This window comes from Pocillopora verrucosa, chromosome 2 (genome assembly GCF_036669915.1).
Source record: "Pocillopora verrucosa isolate sample1 chromosome 2, ASM3666991v2, whole genome shotgun sequence".
Classification (NCBI taxonomy): domain Eukaryota; kingdom Metazoa; phylum Cnidaria; class Anthozoa; order Scleractinia; family Pocilloporidae; genus Pocillopora; species Pocillopora verrucosa.
The window spans coordinates 18,702,837-18,722,429 of record NC_089313.1 but is presented as its reverse complement, the minus strand read 5'-3'; the positions used below and the strand labels follow the sequence as shown (position 1 = coordinate 18,722,429).

Sequence of the window (19,593 nt, the reverse complement as noted above, 5' to 3'; positions counted from 1 at the left end):
ATTGTAAACAGAACGCTTCACTCTTGTTTTATTCAATAGGTGATTCCGTGTGACTAGCCAGACCTGAGCTAGAGAGTTACGCCTCAATCACCTGTAACACTCTTTGTGAGCAAATCTTGGCATAAATCACGCGTGATTTTGTTTCTAATTCAAGGTCAATCGGAAGCTATTGTGATCTCCGATTTCCTTTATTCTCAGGAATATGCGAGCTTCGATGATATGCATAATTCTCCATGGTCGAGTTACTTCTTCGGCTAGTGTATGTACTTCGATCATGCTCCAGCGCTTGCAAAGCCTCAAAACAGACTATCTTCGAACTCAGACTTTATTGACAGATACACAACTAGCACAATATCGGAGGATTATCAGAAACGCTTTCTAAAAAACTTGAAAAGGACGTTTTACTGATAGGGTATCTACAGGGCTTAAGATACTTCTTTAACAATACCCTGCGACACAACAATGTCGGTGGATGAAGACAAACAATTTATGTATCGGTATGGCTGGCTTAGATTTCGTCCGTCGTGGCTTCAGTTTCTCAACACTCCAAAATGGTTTCTTTTTTCCTTGAGTCAGTATTTTTTCACCCAAAGTATCATCGTTAATGGCGTCTACCCGGGCTCGATCAGCACGATTGAGAGGCGGTTTGGCTTCTCCAGGTCAGTGTGATTGTTTTTAAAATTCGGTGATTTGACTGTAAATTGTATGAAGTAAATTCCCTGCATACAACGTTCATTGGCCCATGTCCGAACCTTTACTAACGGACGCCTTCATTAAGCGAAGGGAACAGCAACAAAATCGATGGCTTATTCCTACACGAAATGTTTTCTACACGGAAGGTTTAATTAATGTTTTCATTGATCAAGTTTTCAGAACCTTAAAAACCTTTTTGCTCTTGTAATTAAGTTTCATTTTATCTACACAAACAGCTACATTGCAAAGGCTGGTGATCAATCCCTTTACTCTATATGCGGTAAACAGTTATGTAAGCGCACCTGTGCTAAGAGACATTCAGAGCGTGACTTGCGCGACCTTACCAGCTCTTTCCGAATGCAGTACAGTGTTGCATTACAGAATGCCCTGGAATGGGCTGCTACCCATTAGTCTGAGCTGAGCGTCGCTGTTTATCTATCTTCAAACATTTAATCTAAGATTTTAAGTTTATCAATTGGGAACCCTGTCTGGACTCTCTCCTCCGGCAAGAAATTACTTCAAGATTAATTCAATCAAATTTTTATGACGCTAATTCTTTAACTGCCAAGATCTGACTGTAAATTCTCTTCCCTAGCTGCCACACATTTTCATTATGGCTGTGAGTTCATAGACAGTGAATAAATATATTTTAAAAAAATTACCGACCATTTTGTTCAATTGCGTTGGGATACTAAATTTCCACGTAATTGATAAACACAGTGGATTTGAAAGATGCCATTTATCGTGTGTGAAACTCCTGCAGGGCAAACATCTTCTTTCACTGCATGGTTCCATCTCTCGCAAAGATTTGTTGTTGTTATTGTTGTTGTTGTTGTTGTTGTTGAGGGTTTACAAAATTAATCTGCTAACCTGGAGAACACCAGTTTTAAGAGCGTAACAGTTAAGTAAATGTAGAGATTCCTATGAAAATGGTTATTCGCGTTTTCCCCCGAATTTTGAGTTCTCGTTAGTTCCTTTGGATACTTTTCTTTGTTCTGAAGTATTCTCTCTTTTCGTATTAGTTACATGATGGGCATGATAATAAGCAGTTATGATATAGCAGCTACGATCCTAACTCCGCTGATCAGTTACATCGGTGGCTCACGAAAGAAACCGCTGTTCTGTGCCTGGGGTTTGTTCGCTATGGGAGTTGGATTCTATATCTTCATGTTGCCTCATTTTGTTTCGCCTCCACTCGAAGCCACAGGTAGGTGCACTCGGATGGGCAAATTTAGAGTCAATAAATCAACGGATTTTTCATCATTTATTCTTTTCTCCATTTTTTTCTCGTCCTCTTTCACTACTTTTTGGTTTTTCTCATACAAAGTACTGCTATAAAAGGACCTCTGCCGTCTTCTGTGATCCGTTTTCTTTTATCCTCAAGGGAAAAACTATTCTTCTCAGACAGTAGAATGTGATTTTATGCTCTCTTACCACAGAGAATTTTTGAGCTGTAGCCAGACCTGAAAGACATGATATAATAAGAATGTAAACTATCTATATATTTCCACCTTACATCGTCTTTTTTTTTGCTTTCACGCACCAGCTTTCATTACAGACTCCAACGCAAGTATTGATGACATAAGCGTCACTGACCCCAGACTTTGCTGGGCAAATCGCACCGATCAACTTGGAAAAAACCAATGTAAAGAAGAAACCAAAGGCGGAAACACTCTCTACTATGCGTTGTTCGTGCTGGGAATGGTTGTTGCTGGAGCAGGTTGTACCCCAATGTACACGTTGGGAATCCCATACATGGATGAGAATGTCAAAGCTAAGGTGACGCCAATGTACGTGGGCATATTTGCAGCTAGTGGGATTCTTGGTAAGTTACCATGGTAACTGGAATTACACTTCACACATGGAGGCTGAACTAAGAAAAGTAATTTTTGTCTCAATGGCAATTCTTTGTTATTTTGTCAGGCGCTGCTGTCGGATTTGTATTGATCTCCAGGTTTCTTTTGATGTTCGTTGAACCTGGTGTCGAGACCTCTCTGACCGTACAGGATAAACGTTGGGTGGGGAACTGGTGGATAGGCTTTGCCATATTTGGTGCGATCTGCGTGTTCTGGAGCATTTGGTTATTAGGATTCCCAAAGGTGTTTCCTCTGACAAAGAAACGACGAGAATTAGAAGTATCTCAAACAAAAACGGTGATCGGTGAGGTAGGTAAATTTTTTATCCTTTTACGGTAATAAGTAATACAGGAGTTGGAGGTATTTCCCAGAAAGGAGTGAGTCTGTTTTGGTTTTTATTGCAAATCGAATGAGTGCAGTGGAACCACGCTGAGTTGTTATGAACAGTTAAGTGGGCTTAGGTACCCATAGAGACCCTTTTGAAGATGATTCAAAAAGAAGATTTCTAAGAAAAATAGTACTGAAGTTTTGGCTACCGTCCTTGTCTCAAAAACGCCCATTTTTACGCTCTCTTTTGGAAATTTCCTTATGCCAGGGGAGTTTCACCCAGAGAATGAGAATGTCAATCATAGAAAAAAAATCACAAAAAAACTCGAAAAGATTTCAACGCAAAACAAGAGGATGCAGATAGTCAGGTTGTTTAAAAAGGCATAGTTCCTAAGAGCAGCCTTCTATACATTCGCCTAGACTGCCTTGTTGTATGCATGAATTCTTAGGCCTTTGTCTTATAAAGATCCTAATGGTTGATATTGATTTAATTTTCCTTTTCAGTCTAACAAAGAACCTTCTGATAATTTATTTCATAGGAGAGGAGTGGATATTCAAGCCTGAGAGATCTTCCTAAAGCCACAAAACTGGTATTTTCAAGCCTCCCGTTTGTCTTCGTTACTCTGGCTGGCTGTTTGGAGGAGTTCGTCATTGCAGTTTCCGCAGTGTTCATGCCTAAAGTGATTGAAGTTCAGTTTTATCAGGCGCCAGAAAAATCCGCTCTAATTTACGGCTTGATGGTAGTACCATCTGCATTAGTTGGAAACATTCTGGGTAAGGTGCGCCTCGAGCTATAACCAATCCAAAGATCCCGGCGGGAATCTCGCCCAAAATCCTGACGAGATCTTATTGCGACGTAACGACCGTGAACTCTGTTCTAGGCGTTCTAACCAAGTGCTTGCCACGAGAGTTATATGCTATCGTCATGCTATCCTGGGCCGGGTCGTTCAAAGCTAGGTTAAGATAACCCGTTGTTAGTGTGAAATCTGATTTCAGATCTGAAAGCTTTAAAAGAAAATTCAGTACAATTTTTTTGTCAACAATTTTATGCTTGGATGCTTTAAAAAGAATAGAGAAATTTATCATCAAAAGGCTCATGAACAATGGAATAAAGAAACCGGTATTTAACTTCATCTTAGTTTAGCGCTAATCGGCCTTTGAACAACTAATATCAAATCAAATTCCGGTGCTTGGTACCTTTTTTCCCCCAAATAGCAAGTCATCACTGACAGAGGTAGTTTTCAAACAGACTTCAATACTTTTTAGACAATCATTTAAGTTTTATCCAGGAGTCACCTATCTTGATTGCAGGTTTAGTACATCGTGAATCATATCGTGAACTGCTGACCTATTTTTTACTACAGGGGCATACATTAACAAACGTCTGAAACTCAACCTGACCGGAGCCGCCAAAATGTGTTTTCTTGTTAGTTGTTTTGGACTCGTTAGTAGCAGTATGCTGTTCCTGAAATGTGACACTCCAAGCATAACGGGTGTTAATACTCCATATCCCAACAGGTGAGAACAGAAAGAAAACAAAGCTTTCTTATAATAGTAGTAGAGAAATAGTTGTTGGTAACTCGTGACTCTCTTGTAGGTAAGAGAAAGAAAAACTTAACCAAATTGTGTGACAGAGAGCCGTAAATGGAAAACACGCAACACTGAACCGACCTATCTGTCATCTTATTTTCGAAAAGCACGATTCGTTTGTCAATTAACGCCCCATAATTCAATTATACTATTGCCTTTTAAATGATAATGGCAGATCTTTAATTTTAAATAGCACTGATCCCCATCAGCCATCAGCACCATGTAACCAGGCCTGTAACTGCAGTGGAGTGAGCTACTCTCCTGTTTGTGATGGATCGCTGAAATATTATTCACCGTGTCACGCAGGCTGCAGAAAAGCGAATACGACGAGCAAGGTATAATATATGGCATATGGCGTACCCTAAAACGAGTTTCTAGCGTCACTTTATTTATTTGTGATAAGCTGTGCTAGTAACTGTCATTTTCGTGTTGATTTTGAGAAGAAACTCTTAACTGTGCTAAATATACGCCACTTATCTTTAACATGGAGTGTACAAAGGCATTTTGGGGAAATGTATCGATGACCTGATAAAACTGTTCTGATTTTTTCAATATGCTTTATCTAAGGGTCCGATTCTTTACTCTGACTGCGCCTGCGCCGTAAAATCTGGATACAACTCTGGAAACTTGAAAATGGGTAACTGTGGCGATGACTGCGGACTCAAGTTGATGTTATTTATGGTATTTTTGACCCTGGTCTCGCTTCTTACGTTTATGAATTTCACTCCGGCGTTCATCGTCACATTAAGGTTTGATTGTGCTCTACTTTAACCCTTTAACCTCCAAGATCTAATTTTTTTTTTATTTCTCCTCGAGCTGCTACAAATTACCGTAATTGCCCAATGGGGTTCTCGTAACTAATTTTCAAGCCTTGAAAATTAGTTACGAGAATTCCATTGGGCAAGTGTGGTAGGTAGACTGAGGTGTATGCTTACCAGAGTCTGTCAAAAGAGCTTACACTGTATTTAGAATAACAGTATTTATCATCACAGACAACGTATCTCAAAAAGAATGTCAAATTAACCCGTTGCGAAGAGGAAGGCAAATATTTCAGTTCTTGAACTGTAATCGAGCCCTTGACTTTTGGTATACGGTTTAGACTTCCTAACCAAGAAGCTACAGGAAACTCGCAGGAAACTGGGCCAACCTGTACACCAGGTTCTTGTATGATACGCACTGTACACTGTTATGGTTATAAGAGTTTCCTGTGCAATATCTATAACATTGTGATCTCGGTGGTCAAATTAGAAAATGCATGTTTTCCTTTCAGGAGTGTACTAACTGGCCAGCAGTCGTACGCGTTAGGACTCCAGAATGACCTCATGAGGATCTTTGGGGCCATCCCAGGACCTCTTGTATTTGGAGCCCTCTTGGACAAGACATGCATACTTTGGAGCTCAAGGTACTCATTTTAGAGTCTACTGTGTAACAAGGTTGAGCTGGTAGAAATACTTTTCTTCAGTGGTGAAAAATTTCGTGTGTTTTTACACGGCGCTGTAACTGCGATCAGCAGGCCGAAGTTTACATTCCCTTCTTCCGCAGAGGAATGGCAATTTTCCTATAGCTTTCTTTGAGTCGTCTCTCTGCCTACTCTGATTTTAGAATCAATGTCCCAGAGCCATTTCAAAAATTACCGGCTAGGCTTTTATGGAACCACAGGTACCTGTGGCCATATCGGTTGCGAGTCTCCCTGTGTAGTGTGGTTACGATAGTTGATATAATCCTCTGCTAAAGAGGTCTTTGTAAGGTCTAAAATGGCAATAAAAATGATCAAAATTTATTCCGAGCTAAAGAGAATCTCTATTCCTCTTCCTTTAGTCGAAACTCTCCCTTTTAGTCGAAAATCTGAGCAGTATGCGGTGTCCATGCATATGAACAGGGACCGCACCAAGAGAGGAGCAGGGGGTGGGGAGTGGTTTCTTGATCAGTCACTAGTGTACAAAATCCAAAATCAGCCTATATAGTCCAAAATTTAAAAACGAGCCAATGTCCAAAGTATATAATCGGCCAATATAGTTCGAACTTCGAAATCGACATAAAGTGTCAAAAATCCAAATAACGGTCAGTGGTGTCTAAAATCCAAAATCGACCGCTAGTGTCCATGATCCAAAAACGGCCATTAGTGTCCAAAATCTAAAATCAGCCACTAGCGTCCAAAATCCAAAATCGACCGCTAGTGTCTAAATCCAAAATCGGTCACTACTGTCCAAAATCTAAAGTCGGCCACTAGTGTCCAAAATTAAAAAAAACGGCCGTTAGTGTCCAAAACCCGTAAAAGGCGACCAACGTCCAAAATCCAAAAGCGGCAGTAATGTCCAAAATCTAACAACGGCCACATGCACTAGTGTCCAAAATTCAAAATTAGCCGCTAGAGTCCAAAATCCACAATCGGCCACTACCATCCAAAATCCATAATCGCCAGTAGTGCCCGAAATCCAAAATCGGCCACTAGTGTCCAAAATCCAAAATCGGTCTCTAGTGTCCAAAATCTAAAATCCAAAGTCTGGCACTGGCGTGCAAAAATTCCAAATCAGCCACCACCGTCCAAAATCCATAATCGGCCACCAACGTTCAACTTCCGAAATGGGGCCAGTAGCATCGAAAATCGGCCAGTAGTGTCCGAAATCCAAAATCCAAAATCGGCCATTAGTGTCAAATATCCAAAATCGGTCACTATTGTCCAGAATCCAAAATTGGTCCCTAGTGTCAAATATCCAAAATTGGTCCCTAGTGTCAAATATCCAAAATTGGTCCCTAGTGTCAAATATCCAAAATCGGCCACTAGTGTCCAAAATCCAAAATCGGTCATTAGTGTCCAAAATCCAAAATCAGGCACTATTGTCCAAAATCCAAAATCAGGCACTCGTGTTCAAAATTTAAAATTCAAAATCAACCAGTGTTCAAATATCGGCCATTCATGTTCAAAATCCAAAACCAGCCACCAGTATCCAAAATTGGCCTCTCTATCTACTCTGATTTGAGTGCCAATATCCCAAAGCTGTTTCAAAAAATACCGTTACCCGCGGAATCCCAGTTATTTTTGGAACTTCATTGCAACCCTTTTGTATCCTGCTATGATTAGCGGTGGACAATAATCTTTATAAGGTCAGAGAAGTCGTCTGTTGTGTAGATGGGGTCTACAGCTCAATGCCAGTGAATTCTGAATTAGTGTTCTTTCGGTTCTACTTTAAGGTGCGGTGACAAGGGGTCAGTTTGCCTTGAATACGACCACGATGGGCTGGCTCAAGTTCTGCTCGCAGTGATGACTGGCTGCAAACTTATCACCGCTATAAGTTTTTTTCTGAGTTGGTTCTTTTGCCGGCGACCACAAGGAAGAGAAGAGATTATAGTTGGGACAAATAAGAAGGAAAACGACGGAGAAACTTCATTGTGGTACGAAACAGTCATCTACTGAGGACTATGTTTCTAGACGCTTAGAGAAACAATCTATATATCTGTATCCATTACATAGAATGATAGATACACAGGTACACGGAGAGGAAGATTGATGTGAAAGTACTTTAATGATAACTTTTATTAGATGTTTGCTATCCCATCGTCCTTTTTTCAAACTGAGCTGATTTCTTGTAAAGAATCAAGAAAACGGTTCAGTTTGGCCGTATCTCGTTTGAACATTTCTTCAGACTCAAGGTGACAATTGACTTTTTCCTTAATTGATAAGTATCTTGCGATTTGTCGTTTTTCTATCATGAGGCGGATTATTTGAAATAACGAGCCTTCCAATTCAACTGAAAATACTTATAGCTTTTATCGCTGTCGAAGCGCTCCACCACGGCCGACGTGCAGACATAAAGGAGTGGTCGTCGCACAGAGCTGGGCATTATAGGGAGCTAGAGGTTCAGTATGACATTTATCTCGCACCATTTGTTCAAGGGTTACTTACGTGTAACAGAGAAAAACGTAATACGATCACAAAGTATCAAAAACACCCCGTTCGGTATCAAAGCTTTAAGTTCGGGGAAAAAAAAAATTCAAGAAAACAACTAGCCTGAGAGGGAGTGAGTCTTCCACTTAGAGTCCATTACGAACCTAATATTTTCACTGTAATGAATTAAAGCTGTCAATTAATTTCTGCATTAAAGAGTTTCTTCATCAATTGCAATCGTCATTAACTGGTCATCATAGGAAGGTTACATCTTGATTGGGACGCATTGTTCTGACCGTTGTTGTTTCGGGTTAAAATAAGAGGAAAAAGGCTGTTGTGGGTAAGTTGCCAACAAGTCGCTGTTTTTCGAGTTTCGATTGTACCTCTATCATAAAGTTTCGTGACCTGTTCTTGCCAGGGTCTTCCTTTCCCGGCTTTTTATTTTAACTAATCTAACATCCTCGAGACAACTCAGCGATGAATGTCATTGGCTTACAGACTGGCCTACTTGTCAAGATCAAAATAGAAAACAGATGTTTGATTCAATGATTGGCTCTTCCGGTGCTGTCAACATTACGTCTCACCTCCCTATTGTTTTCTAATAGCAAGCTGCGTTATTTAATACCAGTACACTCTTTTGCATGTGATTTTCACATCTCATCTGGTTAAGTTTGTCTATTCCTGACTTTTCGGTTTGTCCTTTCATGTGACAGCGAAACTTATCATTAGGAACATCACGGTGATAATTCCCCTCAAATTAGTATCAAACTCGAGCTTGTTACTAGAAGCAATGAAAGTTCTTCTTCAAAACAAGGAGTTGTGGGAGAGATTCAGACAACATCAGACAGAGATGATGATCACAAAGTCCGGAAGGTATGGCAGAGTTTTATTCTAGTCTAAGTTGTGAGAAAGCTCTCTTGATCTGGAGACAAAGGATGTTTGAACTGAGAAAGGTCGCCTCTGTCGATCATTTCGACTCAGAAAAGCCTCTTAAATGAGCCTATTCGCAGTCTGTTAATCTCCATACTGATGCGAAAATTTATCCCCGCTTTCAGTTTTAAACTTTTGAACACCAGATTCGAGAGGCTAACTTGAAAACTCGTTATCTTGGTTCCTTAATCTCAATGTGTGTGGGTGTGCTCTCTTAGTCTCAAACTCTCAAGGAAGGTATACAAGATGGATAATATTGTTTCCGTATTTCACAACTGACTGGAACTGTCTATGAATAGTCTGAATAAGACGCGTAATCTAGTGTGAGCACCTCACTTCTTTGTATTACTCCATAACTGGAGTTTTTACAAAACTTAGAGACCGAATGTTTTCGATCAATCAGTATCGTCTGATCGCAGTGCATGTGTATCTCACCCGCCTTTGCGGCTAAGTAAAATTATTATGTAAGGGTTTTAAGCCTTGGACGGCTTTTAGTAGGTACGTGACCAATTATTAATGAGTGCAATGTTACTTGTCACTTCTGCCATCACACGTTGGTGAAAGTTGACAGATTATCTCCACTGAGCTTGCATAATGCAGGCAAAACTGAAATGATTTCGTTCACAGCTTGAAAGATTTATCGGCATTAACGCTTCCTTATTTCAATAAACACCGAGAGGATGACCCTCGAAAAGTTGACACGGGGTTATTTCAAGTTTGGACTCGAAGAATTTTAATTATCACAAGGTGCCCTTATTGCTGTCAGGTTTCGCACCATCACCGATCCCCTGAAAATAGGGTGACAACAGACGGGTCACATCTGCTTTGTCGAGGTGATGTCAGCGATGAAAGATAAAAACCAGACACCGCGCTATTTTTAAACGAGACACAAATAAATTATTGGCACTTTTTAAACAACAAGGCTTCAATACCTATCTATTATGCAACAAATGACAAAAAAAATTCTATGGACGTTACACAACAACCATTGGAGGCGACGACAGAACTACAGACTTCAAACGCTTGCTTATGAGTGGAAATTGCTTTAATTTCGACGCCAATTTGAATTTGAAGGAGAAATACGTGAAACTTATCTATAATTTGGAGTTAACTTCCCGACGACTGTATCGCACAAAAAAAATGAGGATAAGAGAACTTTTCCCCATTAGTATTTCCAAGTGCATGCTCATGAGTGGGGAAAATCATGTTAACTAAAAGCAACATATTCAATTGTTAAGAGCTTCGATTGAAAATAAAAATGATTTTTACTATACAATTTAAAGGAACAAAATTACTTAAAAAAATTATTCAACTAGACATTATCGGAGCTAGAAATTCTTCAGGAGATCCATAACGCAAAGTCAATGAAATAGTTTGAGACGAATCGAGTAAGGAAAAGATCCTTGAGATTCGATAGATCGCATGCGATCACGTGGCAACCTTATGTTCACGTTTCGAGAAGCTCTATTTTCGATGTCTGTGAGAAAGGTAATTAACGAAGCTTCAAGTGACTTGACCTTTTGCTCTGAGTCATGGCAAGGAAAATATTCCTTGGAGCCGAGGAGCCCAATGAGACCTCATGATAAAAACAAGCGCACTGCCTTGAGCTCAGGAAAACGCGAGTGACCAAGTCGCGATTCTTTTTAGTTTTGAGTTTGATTGGTTGAGAAAGTAGCGCGAGTTTTCTGCACCAGTTACTTAAGGAAATAAAGCAAACCCAAAGCAATCCCAGACGATTTTCGACGCTTAATTAAAATTACTTTAATTTCGATGCCAATTTGAATTTTCCAGAGAAATCCATGGAGCTTATCTACTATTTGTTGTTAACTTCCGACGACTGGTTCGCACAAAAAAATTAGGATTAGGGAACTTTTCCCCATAAGTATTTCCAAGTGCATCCTCCTTAATAGTAACCAAGAATAGTGCTTTGGGCTTCGGTCAAGTGTCTCCGCGCCCACAAAGTCAAACTGTTACTCGCTTCCATCAAATTTTACACCTCTTTCAAAATCAAAAGTTTAAAGTAGCTGGGTTTCAAACTTGTCAATTAAAAGGAAGAACATTGTTAATTGTCGGAAATGTCCGCACACATCAGTTAATTCCTAGATTTTACTTGGTGGAAATGGAAAAAAAAGCACGAAAAAAGGCATGAATGGCTGTTTTAACTTGATTCATCTGATCATCCAGTTTTAACTTTCACTTGAGCCTTTTAACTTGTCTCTTTTTGTGCGGATGAAAATCACAAATTGTATATGTTGCATGATGATTTGTATTCTCGGCTCTGCCTTTTATCTCTTTGTAGGCGAATGTGTCCAGTTATCTCACTGAAATTCGAAGACCTTACTCCGAGACAATTTTACACAGTTATGATAGACTTTGTATTGATGGACGAGTTCAGATATTCCTTTGACGCGGGAACTAATACCTGGCTACCGTACTGTCGCGAGATGCCGGTTGAGGAAGGCCGCGCTAAAGTGTTTGTTCACGCGGAAACGCCCTGGAATGGAGCTACTCTCATGACAAACGGGCTCACCTTTAAAACGCTGAAGCTCACAAACAGTCCTAAGACGGCGGAGAAATCATCACAAGTAAGGGTCTTTTCGAACGCATTTCGATTGGAGAGAAAATGAGACCTCAAAATAAAAACAAAAAGGCAAACTGTCTAAAGTAGGGAAATCGTGAGCAATAAGGCCGTGATTGGGTTTAATTTTGGATTTGTTTGTGTGAAAAAGTGGCACGAGTTTAGAGCTAATAAGATACAAGAGCAAGAGCAAATTAAAATTCATGACTGCTTTTGGAACAGAGGGTCACCAAGTCACACGCGTTTCACGTGCTTGATTTCAGTAAGGTGTTCTCATTGGCTCCCTGTAGATAGCCTCACCTGGAATAAGTTAGGGAACAGTGAGGGCTGGTCTAAGCTTCAGGATACACCAATCCAATTGAGGTTATTGATAAATACTCTCTCGAACGGAAGTTTTTTTTTTCGAAAGGTCTGAATAAAGGCCAACCTCGACCCACTGTTTTGAGTGAAAGCCACGTAGGGACGGATAGTGTGGAATTTCCTTCCCAGAAGAAGAGGAATGGTATTTCTAGAGCGAGATTTTACTATGCTGACGTTTTGTTAAATAGAATTACAAATTAGAACTACAGATAGAACCACAAACTACTTCAAAGCAATGTAGTGCCATTGCAAACTTCCTCATTGCCCCCCTCTTTCCTTCCATTTTCTCTTGGCGTAAGTGATGTGTTTGTCCTTACTACAGGCGATTCTTCTCAGCACGATGCGGCGTTACACGCCCCGCATTCACGTACTAGAAAGTCCCAATGGAATTTACTTTGATTACAAATTGAGGAAAGAGTTCTACTTCTCTGAGATGGAATTCATGGCCGTGTCTCAATACAGAAACAAGAATGTAAGTTCATGCTACTATCTTAGAGTGTTGAGTCGATTGATAATCAATTTGTTGTTAATTTTGAATTAGGATGTGTTTTTTACAAATCTTTTGTTTGATCATGCTTAAGTTTTTCCATTTTAACCTGCACTCTACATATACTCATGATACTTTCCTAGTATAGATACTTGATCTTCCCGGCAAGACGAGTTTAAACAGTAGTCGGGTTGGCACTACTGAGAGTAATATGAGTTGCTGCAACCCCAACCCTAACCTTCACGAACAGCTTAACAGATTGCACATGACTTGAAAGGCCTCAGTGACAGACTTCTCTACTTTCGTTTTTAAGATCACTAAACTCAAAATAGACGCCAATCCATTTGCGTCGGCTTACAGAAGAGACGGATTACATGGTCAAGCTAAAAGGTATGTTTTGTTTCGTATTTGCAAGTTTACGATGTTGCGCGGGACTCCAGATGTGTAATACTCATACTCAGATGAGAAAGTGGTTCTTGCTATTCGTGGAGGTAAAAAGAGAGTGACTTTAAACGATACCAAAGGATTAACTGTGTATATGGTCTTAATTATCCAAGAGAAAAATGTTCGCATGCGAGGCGCTCTTCGGCTAGAGGAGGTTTATCTAAACTGAATCGCGAGCATGCTTAGGCTTCCCCGCCTCTTACTACCATGCCAACGTTTAGTCCCATGTTTCCTCTCATAAATATGCTCACGTGACAATAGACGCCGCATGGAAGGTCAGGTTGTATGCGAGGATGAGAGAACCTCAGATGATGGTCCGCCGTCCAATAGTTCAAGTGTCCAGGATTCCATCGTCAACGGAGACGAGTTGGATAAAGAAAGTAACCAATCCTCTTCAAACGAACATCCGGAAGAATCTTCGCCAGAAGAAAGCTGCATCTCTGACAAGCAGCAATTGCATGAGAGACACTTACTCTCACCCAGTCAGGAAGGTATGAAGCATGGTACCATTACCTAGTTAAAAGGAAAGGTATCTTCATGAAATCAAGTTTCTCTGTTCGCAATCAACTTGTTGCAATTTAGAATTTCTGCAAGTCAGCTTTGCGTTCGCGCTGCGTTATATGGTTTCTGGTAGAAAACACCATTTTCAAATTCCAACGTTAAGCTCCGTTGTTTTCAGTCTTGATTCTGCTTTTGTACAGGCACGGAAAGAATGGACTTAAGTTACCTCACAATTCAATTCAAGCTTCATCGTTTTTAACAACTATTTTGCTCTGTTAACAAGTGATGGTTGAAAACTTCGTTGAAAATGCTATGATAAACCTCTTGATGTAACGAGTTGTTATTACAACCATAATTATGTCCGTCTAAGACAATTATTTCCTGTTGTAAATGCTAACAACTCCATGTAAAGCGAACTTGGTAACGCCTAAAGTTTACTTTTAAATCTACATGCTAAATGCTTCAACAAGTTTTACGAAGTTTTGTTGATGAGGCTCAGAGGCTGCATGAATATGCACAAATTTTAAAGTTACCTTGACCCTCATCTCATAACGTACAGCTGGAATTTTCCGGATAGGCGATATTCTTTGTTTTCCCGAAAGTATTCAAGGAATTTTTAGGTACACTTTACTTTTACTGTGGTACTCTTATAATATTAAAACAAAATTTCACACCTCAATGAAGACAGGGTAAGCTAGTCCTCTATAGCACAAGCAGAGTAAACTGTTATAGGCAACTTTAATTTTTTTTCTCTGTTTGATCACAGGAATCAGCAAAGCTGTACCAGAGGTAACCAGCTTAACTCAAGCCGAGTTAAATATCCAGGAACAGTCGGGAGTGATTAGCCAGGAAAAACTATCCACTGTGTCACTAGTCAATCAAAATCAAACCCCAAGTGAAACTAGTGACAGTGAGTCGAAGCTAATGTGTGAAGAATCCCGTGAGTGGATATGGGGATTTGACCAGCAGATGTTGGTGAGACATGAATTCGAAAACTTCATTGAAGGAAGTCAGATAACCAGCCATGAGATTCGATTGCAAAACAACTCTTACGCTAAAGAGCCCTTCTGCGATGAAACTAAAGCAAGTGTGAACAGGAGGAAAAAGTACGTGCCAAGAAGGTTTCAAAGAAGGGACGATCTATCCTCAGTAAACACCCGTTTAGATTCAAAGGACAAGGAACAAACAATCGAGGGTGAAGCTGTGGATAAAAACAATTTGAACAAAAAGGGCGTTAAGTTACCACAACTGAGTAACACCAATAGCGCGCAAGATACAAGACAATCTGAATTTTCCAGGTGCTCAGAAGAACTCGGAAGGACGCCTAACAAGTGTAACAGTTCACATCAACCAGAGACACTCAGTTCTTACGTAGATGCGGTATTGCCATCCAGTGTAAGGACTAAAGCAGGAGTTTTGTTTGTGATTGGTCAGAACGCTTCACAATCGGTGAGTATTCAAGCTGAAGAACCAGTGGTCACTGTCACCAGTTCTTCTTCAAGGACAGAGGTCCTTACAGGCTCTTCTCTTGATGCATTGATTGCGTTGTGTTCAAAAGCCGGGACAAATACGTTGGGCAACCGAGATTCAACCGAAATTGTTAATAGCCAAACAGTTAACATTTCTTCATTAGAAGCAACTAACGAATTAGTGCATTCAAAAGGTAGCGACTTTCCTTTGTGTAAAGAAACAGAAGAAGCATCGATAAATTCTTCCATTCGCCAGCGTTCTGCAGGACCAAATTGTACCACCTTAGTGTCTCTGACCCCTCAGACTGATGAGCAAAAGACTGTAGGGTCCTGTGTCTTTCCAATGTCGTCTCAGTGCAGTGGACGTGCATCAACATCCCATGCAACAGTAACTACTTTTGCGGTCAACAAGAGTAGCGAGAGTACTCTCATTACCGACTTAATAAATGAGACACCGAAAGTTACCGACACCTACCGACAGTCGCCGACAGTTACGGTTGAATGTCGGGCGGGCGCCACCGTGGTAACAAAATCTTGTGTCGAAAATCCTATCCCTGTGATTGTTGAAACATATTCTGGATCTCATTTGTCGAATGGTTCCAAGTGTGAACAACAACTGGACAGAAAACAAACGAGATACAAACGCATCGCTCCTGCTCCAAGAAAGTCAGTAAACGCCAGTTTAGATGAGCCCGCGTGCACTGCTTCTGTAAGTAGTAGTGGTTGTGATGGCGGGGTTCTTTATCCCAAAATAGTGGATTCTTTCACTCTGGCAAACTGTAATGGACCCAGTGCTGCAGAGAAGTCATCACCTTTACCAAATTTGTATTTCATTCCACCCTGTAACTCAAACCTGCCACAAATTAATCAAGCATATGCTTCTTCGCCATATTTTGGTGTTACACCTGTGGACAACAACTTTATGCAGGAATTTAGGTTAGAGAAATTCTACTCGCTTTCTTCAACAAGAGAACCCGTGAAGTCTCCTGTACGACCACAGGCTCGCTACTACAAAACAACTCGCACGAACTTTAGCCGACTAAGCTTGGAACCGATCTGTAGCGTGATTCATCCGCTTGAAGGCTTCAAACGTCCTTCTTTATCTGATAATTCTGCCATCACTGAAGTTTCGGCTCAAAGACCATGGGGATGGCGGAGTTGATAGGCCTTACCTGCCTACGAACAGATGGTACTTGAACACAGTAAAAATTAATTTTACCATTTTATTCGTGAAGAACCGATACCTTCCCGAAACCACTCGGTTTCGTGGTTGCCAAGTAACGTGACACATGTCGACTTTCCTATATATTTATCCTCTATTTTATCATAACCATTTTTGAATGCTATAGCTGGTAGGCACTGCATACCGAATCGAAACCGATTAGGATAGCAAACTTCGTGCCACGAAGTTTGCTATCCTAAGACAAGACCGTTCAGACATCCGTCAATCAAATTCACAAATGGCGCAAGCAACTTTTTTCTTCTTTTACAATATTAAATTTCAAGAGCGTACAATATATATATTGTGTCACCATTAAATGAGTGAAATCTTCGCATGAAGAAAACTAAGGACGATACATTAAAAACCGTGCCCTCCCTTTCGTTTGGGACAACAGGATCTCATTTCTTTCTTTTAATATCATTAAAATGATATTAAATATTATAAACGTCCGGGATGATGTGAAGAAACAGTATTCTGAGTCTTTCGTTTACAACTAGAGGGTCAGAACCCCAAAGTAACTATTGTCATTGGCATAAGCCTTGTCATAAATTTTTATTCCACTTGTTATTTCATTCGAAAAAATCACAGCATCGTCAAGACGCCGCGGAACCAATATTTGTTCACTGACTTTCTTCTTCAGAAATGTCTGGAAAATTAACATCTGCAAACTATTATTAAATAAAGTTCTTATTCCCATGCCTCCTATTGCCTTAAATGCTAAGTAACGGGATGACGTCCCGTCTGGTTGGTCAGAATATCATCCGATCTTTCCTCAAGCATCTCCTTAAAAGGGCATATGCTACCCCATGACGAACATTTGTCCTTATTTCGTTTGTGAGCAAAAGCGTCGATATGCACTGTACGGCTTATGTCGTCCCCCTGATTTTTCAGTTATATTTGTGTGAAACTCGTCTCCAGTGAAACATTACGGCAGCCCATCTATAGTGCTATTAGGAAACAATTTCAACCACAAAATCTTCAAAATTGATATTTTCGTTGCATCTTCCCACGTAGAGTAAGGTAAGTATTAAGAAAATGTGTTTAAATATTTATTTGAAATCGTTTCAAAATCGATATTTATGTTTAAAAACTTTTCTAATATCTTTACGATGATACAAATTTTTTGCTTGTGTAAAAGTTGCTTCCATTTTTCTCTTTGCGGCTCAGGCGGATAATTTTTGCGAGTGGAAAATACTAGATTTTTAGTTTAAAAATGAAGCACTATGACTAAAATTTTCTTTTATGTACAAGGGTTATTAATGACCAAAGCCCAGCTGCCCTCTTTTAAAAGCCACGAACAAAAGTGCTGGGTAAATTAATTTACGAACGTTTCTAGTCAAAATATAATCGTAAGATACAAATACATATATATATCTATATCTATATATATAAGAAGTCTTTGGTTGGGTTTTTTCGTATTACAGTGCTCGATACTTACTGGGAAGTAGAGCGTGATATGTATTGAGTTACGGAAAAAAAGATAGAGAGTGAAAAAAGATACCACGCTTTATCCCGACAAGTTTGTTTCGTAATTAACTCACTCTTCAGGGGATTTTAAAAACCCCTGAAGAGTGAATCATATACATATATGTGTGTGATGATATCTTTGCTGTAAACAACATTTTTACAAAAATCGACTGTACTCGGAAAACGTACACGGTAGAATAATTTTATCTGATTAACAAAATATATGAGCCGAGACTTTAATGAAGAGTTTCCAACTTAATTAAAAATATGCTATAGATGCCTATTATTGGCTAAAAGGATAAGAGAAGGTGCAGACGAGAAGTATGGAATAAAAATCAAATTGTGAAAGCATCAATTTTTTTGTAAAAAAGATTCAATCAAATACCAGAGATTAGGTAGTTATAAAGATACTTCACAAGATCTACAGATGCTCATCTTACCTGTTTAGGAAGCGTAATGAACCCGGCCTGAATTTAATTAAAACAAAAAAGTTTAATTTTGAAGCTACCACACAGATAAATTATCGATAAGTCATCGAGAGAGACAAGAGAGACAATTTTGGACTGTTAGTTCCGAACCAATGTATCGGGGTTCTTCAGACATCTGTTTTGAAAACAGACCTTCAGATTCAAACACCATGTTCACATCAACCTCGCCTTGGCGTAAATACTAGGGAACTGGGCGTCAAACTATTTTATTCACAAGATTTGACAATTCTTCCTTTGTGAAAAATATACAAGAAAAATCTACTTTACATCGATAGTAGTCCATAACATAGCAATCATCCTAGAGATACCCCCTCTTACTTGCTTCATCCAAAGATCATGAAGGAAATTTACTGCATTGAATATTGAGTAAGAGGAATTTTTTAAGAGCGATATACTTCACACCTGTTCGCAATCTTATTATCTTGTGGGAGGTTAAGGACACGTACTCCCATGGCAATGACGGAAAATTTGTTTTTATAAGCTGGCATATACAACTTAATAATTGCGTGTGTGGGGGAGGGCTACCACTTTAAACGGGAACACGAAAGATTGTCTGATTGCCCACAGAAACGTCAGGACTATTTTAAACAAAGTGACAAACGGTAATTGAGTTCTTTGGCAGAGGAGTTGCCAGACTTACGTCGTCATAACAAATCACCGGTCAGAATGACATACAAATTGAAATGAACTTTAGAAAAGTGGTGGGCGGCAATTGTCATTTCTCTAAACCTTTTCCAAACTGTCCAGTCCATGTCCCTTTCAATTTCCTGTGTTTTGCATAAGTTTTTATTCAAGGTATAAAGCATTATTGTGATGTTCTCGTAGATTATAGAAAATTAATTGCTGGACCAGTAATTCGGTGCTGAAATCGCCATGAATTGATCGTTCTACAGCTCGGATTTTTAGACGTTGAAGCATTTTGTCCACGCAGTACGTGTCAGAAGCAATTTTGTGGTTCAACAATAGATTATTTCGGATTTCACTAAAGGGTCAACCACACGGGCTATTCAGGTCAATAGAGATAGCTAAACTTTTTAGCGTTAATGACTTTTCAAAAATAACCAAAGAAATTTAAAAAATAGTAATGCTAAGTGACCTGTTACTTCCATCTGTCTTGGCAATGTTTTAATTATTGTGAGAGCTTTGACAAGAACTCCTAAAATAAATAGTAATGATCACTGTATTGCTGTTTTTAACCCTAGATTCTGACGTGGAACGAGTCGGTGTTCTTGGACAGAGACAGAACCCACGCTGAAGCGGGTGAGGACTGTATTTCGCATATCTTGGAGCTCTAG

The 19,593-nt window shown here is 39.7% G+C and overlaps 2 protein-coding genes across 2 annotated transcripts; both read left to right on the top strand.

Annotated features, from left to right (window-relative positions):
* Positions 1 to 228: 228 nt before the first annotated feature.
* Positions 229 to 8,555, top strand: LOC131790600 (solute carrier organic anion transporter family member 4A1). Its single transcript, XM_059107828.2, has 10 exons — positions 229 to 659; positions 1,716 to 1,900; positions 2,240 to 2,518; positions 2,617 to 2,858; positions 3,416 to 3,650; positions 4,241 to 4,394; positions 4,660 to 4,801; positions 5,034 to 5,215; positions 5,737 to 5,868; positions 7,659 to 8,555. Exons 1-10 carry the CDS (start codon positions 463 to 465, stop codon positions 7,879 to 7,881), a joined length of 1,971 nt encoding a protein of 656 aa, XP_058963811.2. The 5' UTR covers positions 229 to 462; the 3' UTR covers positions 7,882 to 8,555.
* Positions 8,556 to 9,014: 459 nt separating this feature from the next.
* Positions 9,015 to 17,002, top strand: LOC131790656 (uncharacterized). Its single transcript, XM_059107890.2, has 6 exons — positions 9,015 to 9,225; positions 11,582 to 11,867; positions 12,543 to 12,692; positions 13,021 to 13,097; positions 13,413 to 13,642; positions 14,419 to 17,002. Exons 1-6 carry the CDS (start codon positions 9,143 to 9,145, stop codon positions 16,281 to 16,283), a joined length of 2,691 nt encoding a protein of 896 aa, XP_058963873.2. The 5' UTR covers positions 9,015 to 9,142; the 3' UTR covers positions 16,284 to 17,002.
* The last annotated feature ends 2,591 nt before the right edge of the window (positions 17,003 to 19,593 follow it).

Coding starts and splice junctions, on each gene's coding strand:
- LOC131790656 (XM_059107890.2), top strand. CDS start 9,143: ATGAAAGTTCTTCTTCAAAACAAGGAGTTGTGGGAGAGATTCAGACAA. Junction 12,693..13,020: donor CTCAATACAGAAACAAGAAT/GTAAGTTCATGC, acceptor TTCGTTTTTAAG/ATCACTAAACTCAAAATAGA. Junction 13,098..13,412: donor TTACATGGTCAAGCTAAAAG/GTATGTTTTGTT, acceptor ACGTGACAATAG/ACGCCGCATGGAAGGTCAGG.
- LOC131790600 (XM_059107828.2), top strand. CDS start 463: ATGTCGGTGGATGAAGACAAACAATTTATGTATCGGTATGGCTGGCTT. Junction 2,859..3,415: donor CAAAAACGGTGATCGGTGAG/GTAGGTAAATTT, acceptor TTTATTTCATAG/GAGAGGAGTGGATATTCAAG. Junction 4,802..5,033: donor AAGCGAATACGACGAGCAAG/GTATAATATATG, acceptor GCTTTATCTAAG/GGTCCGATTCTTTACTCTGA.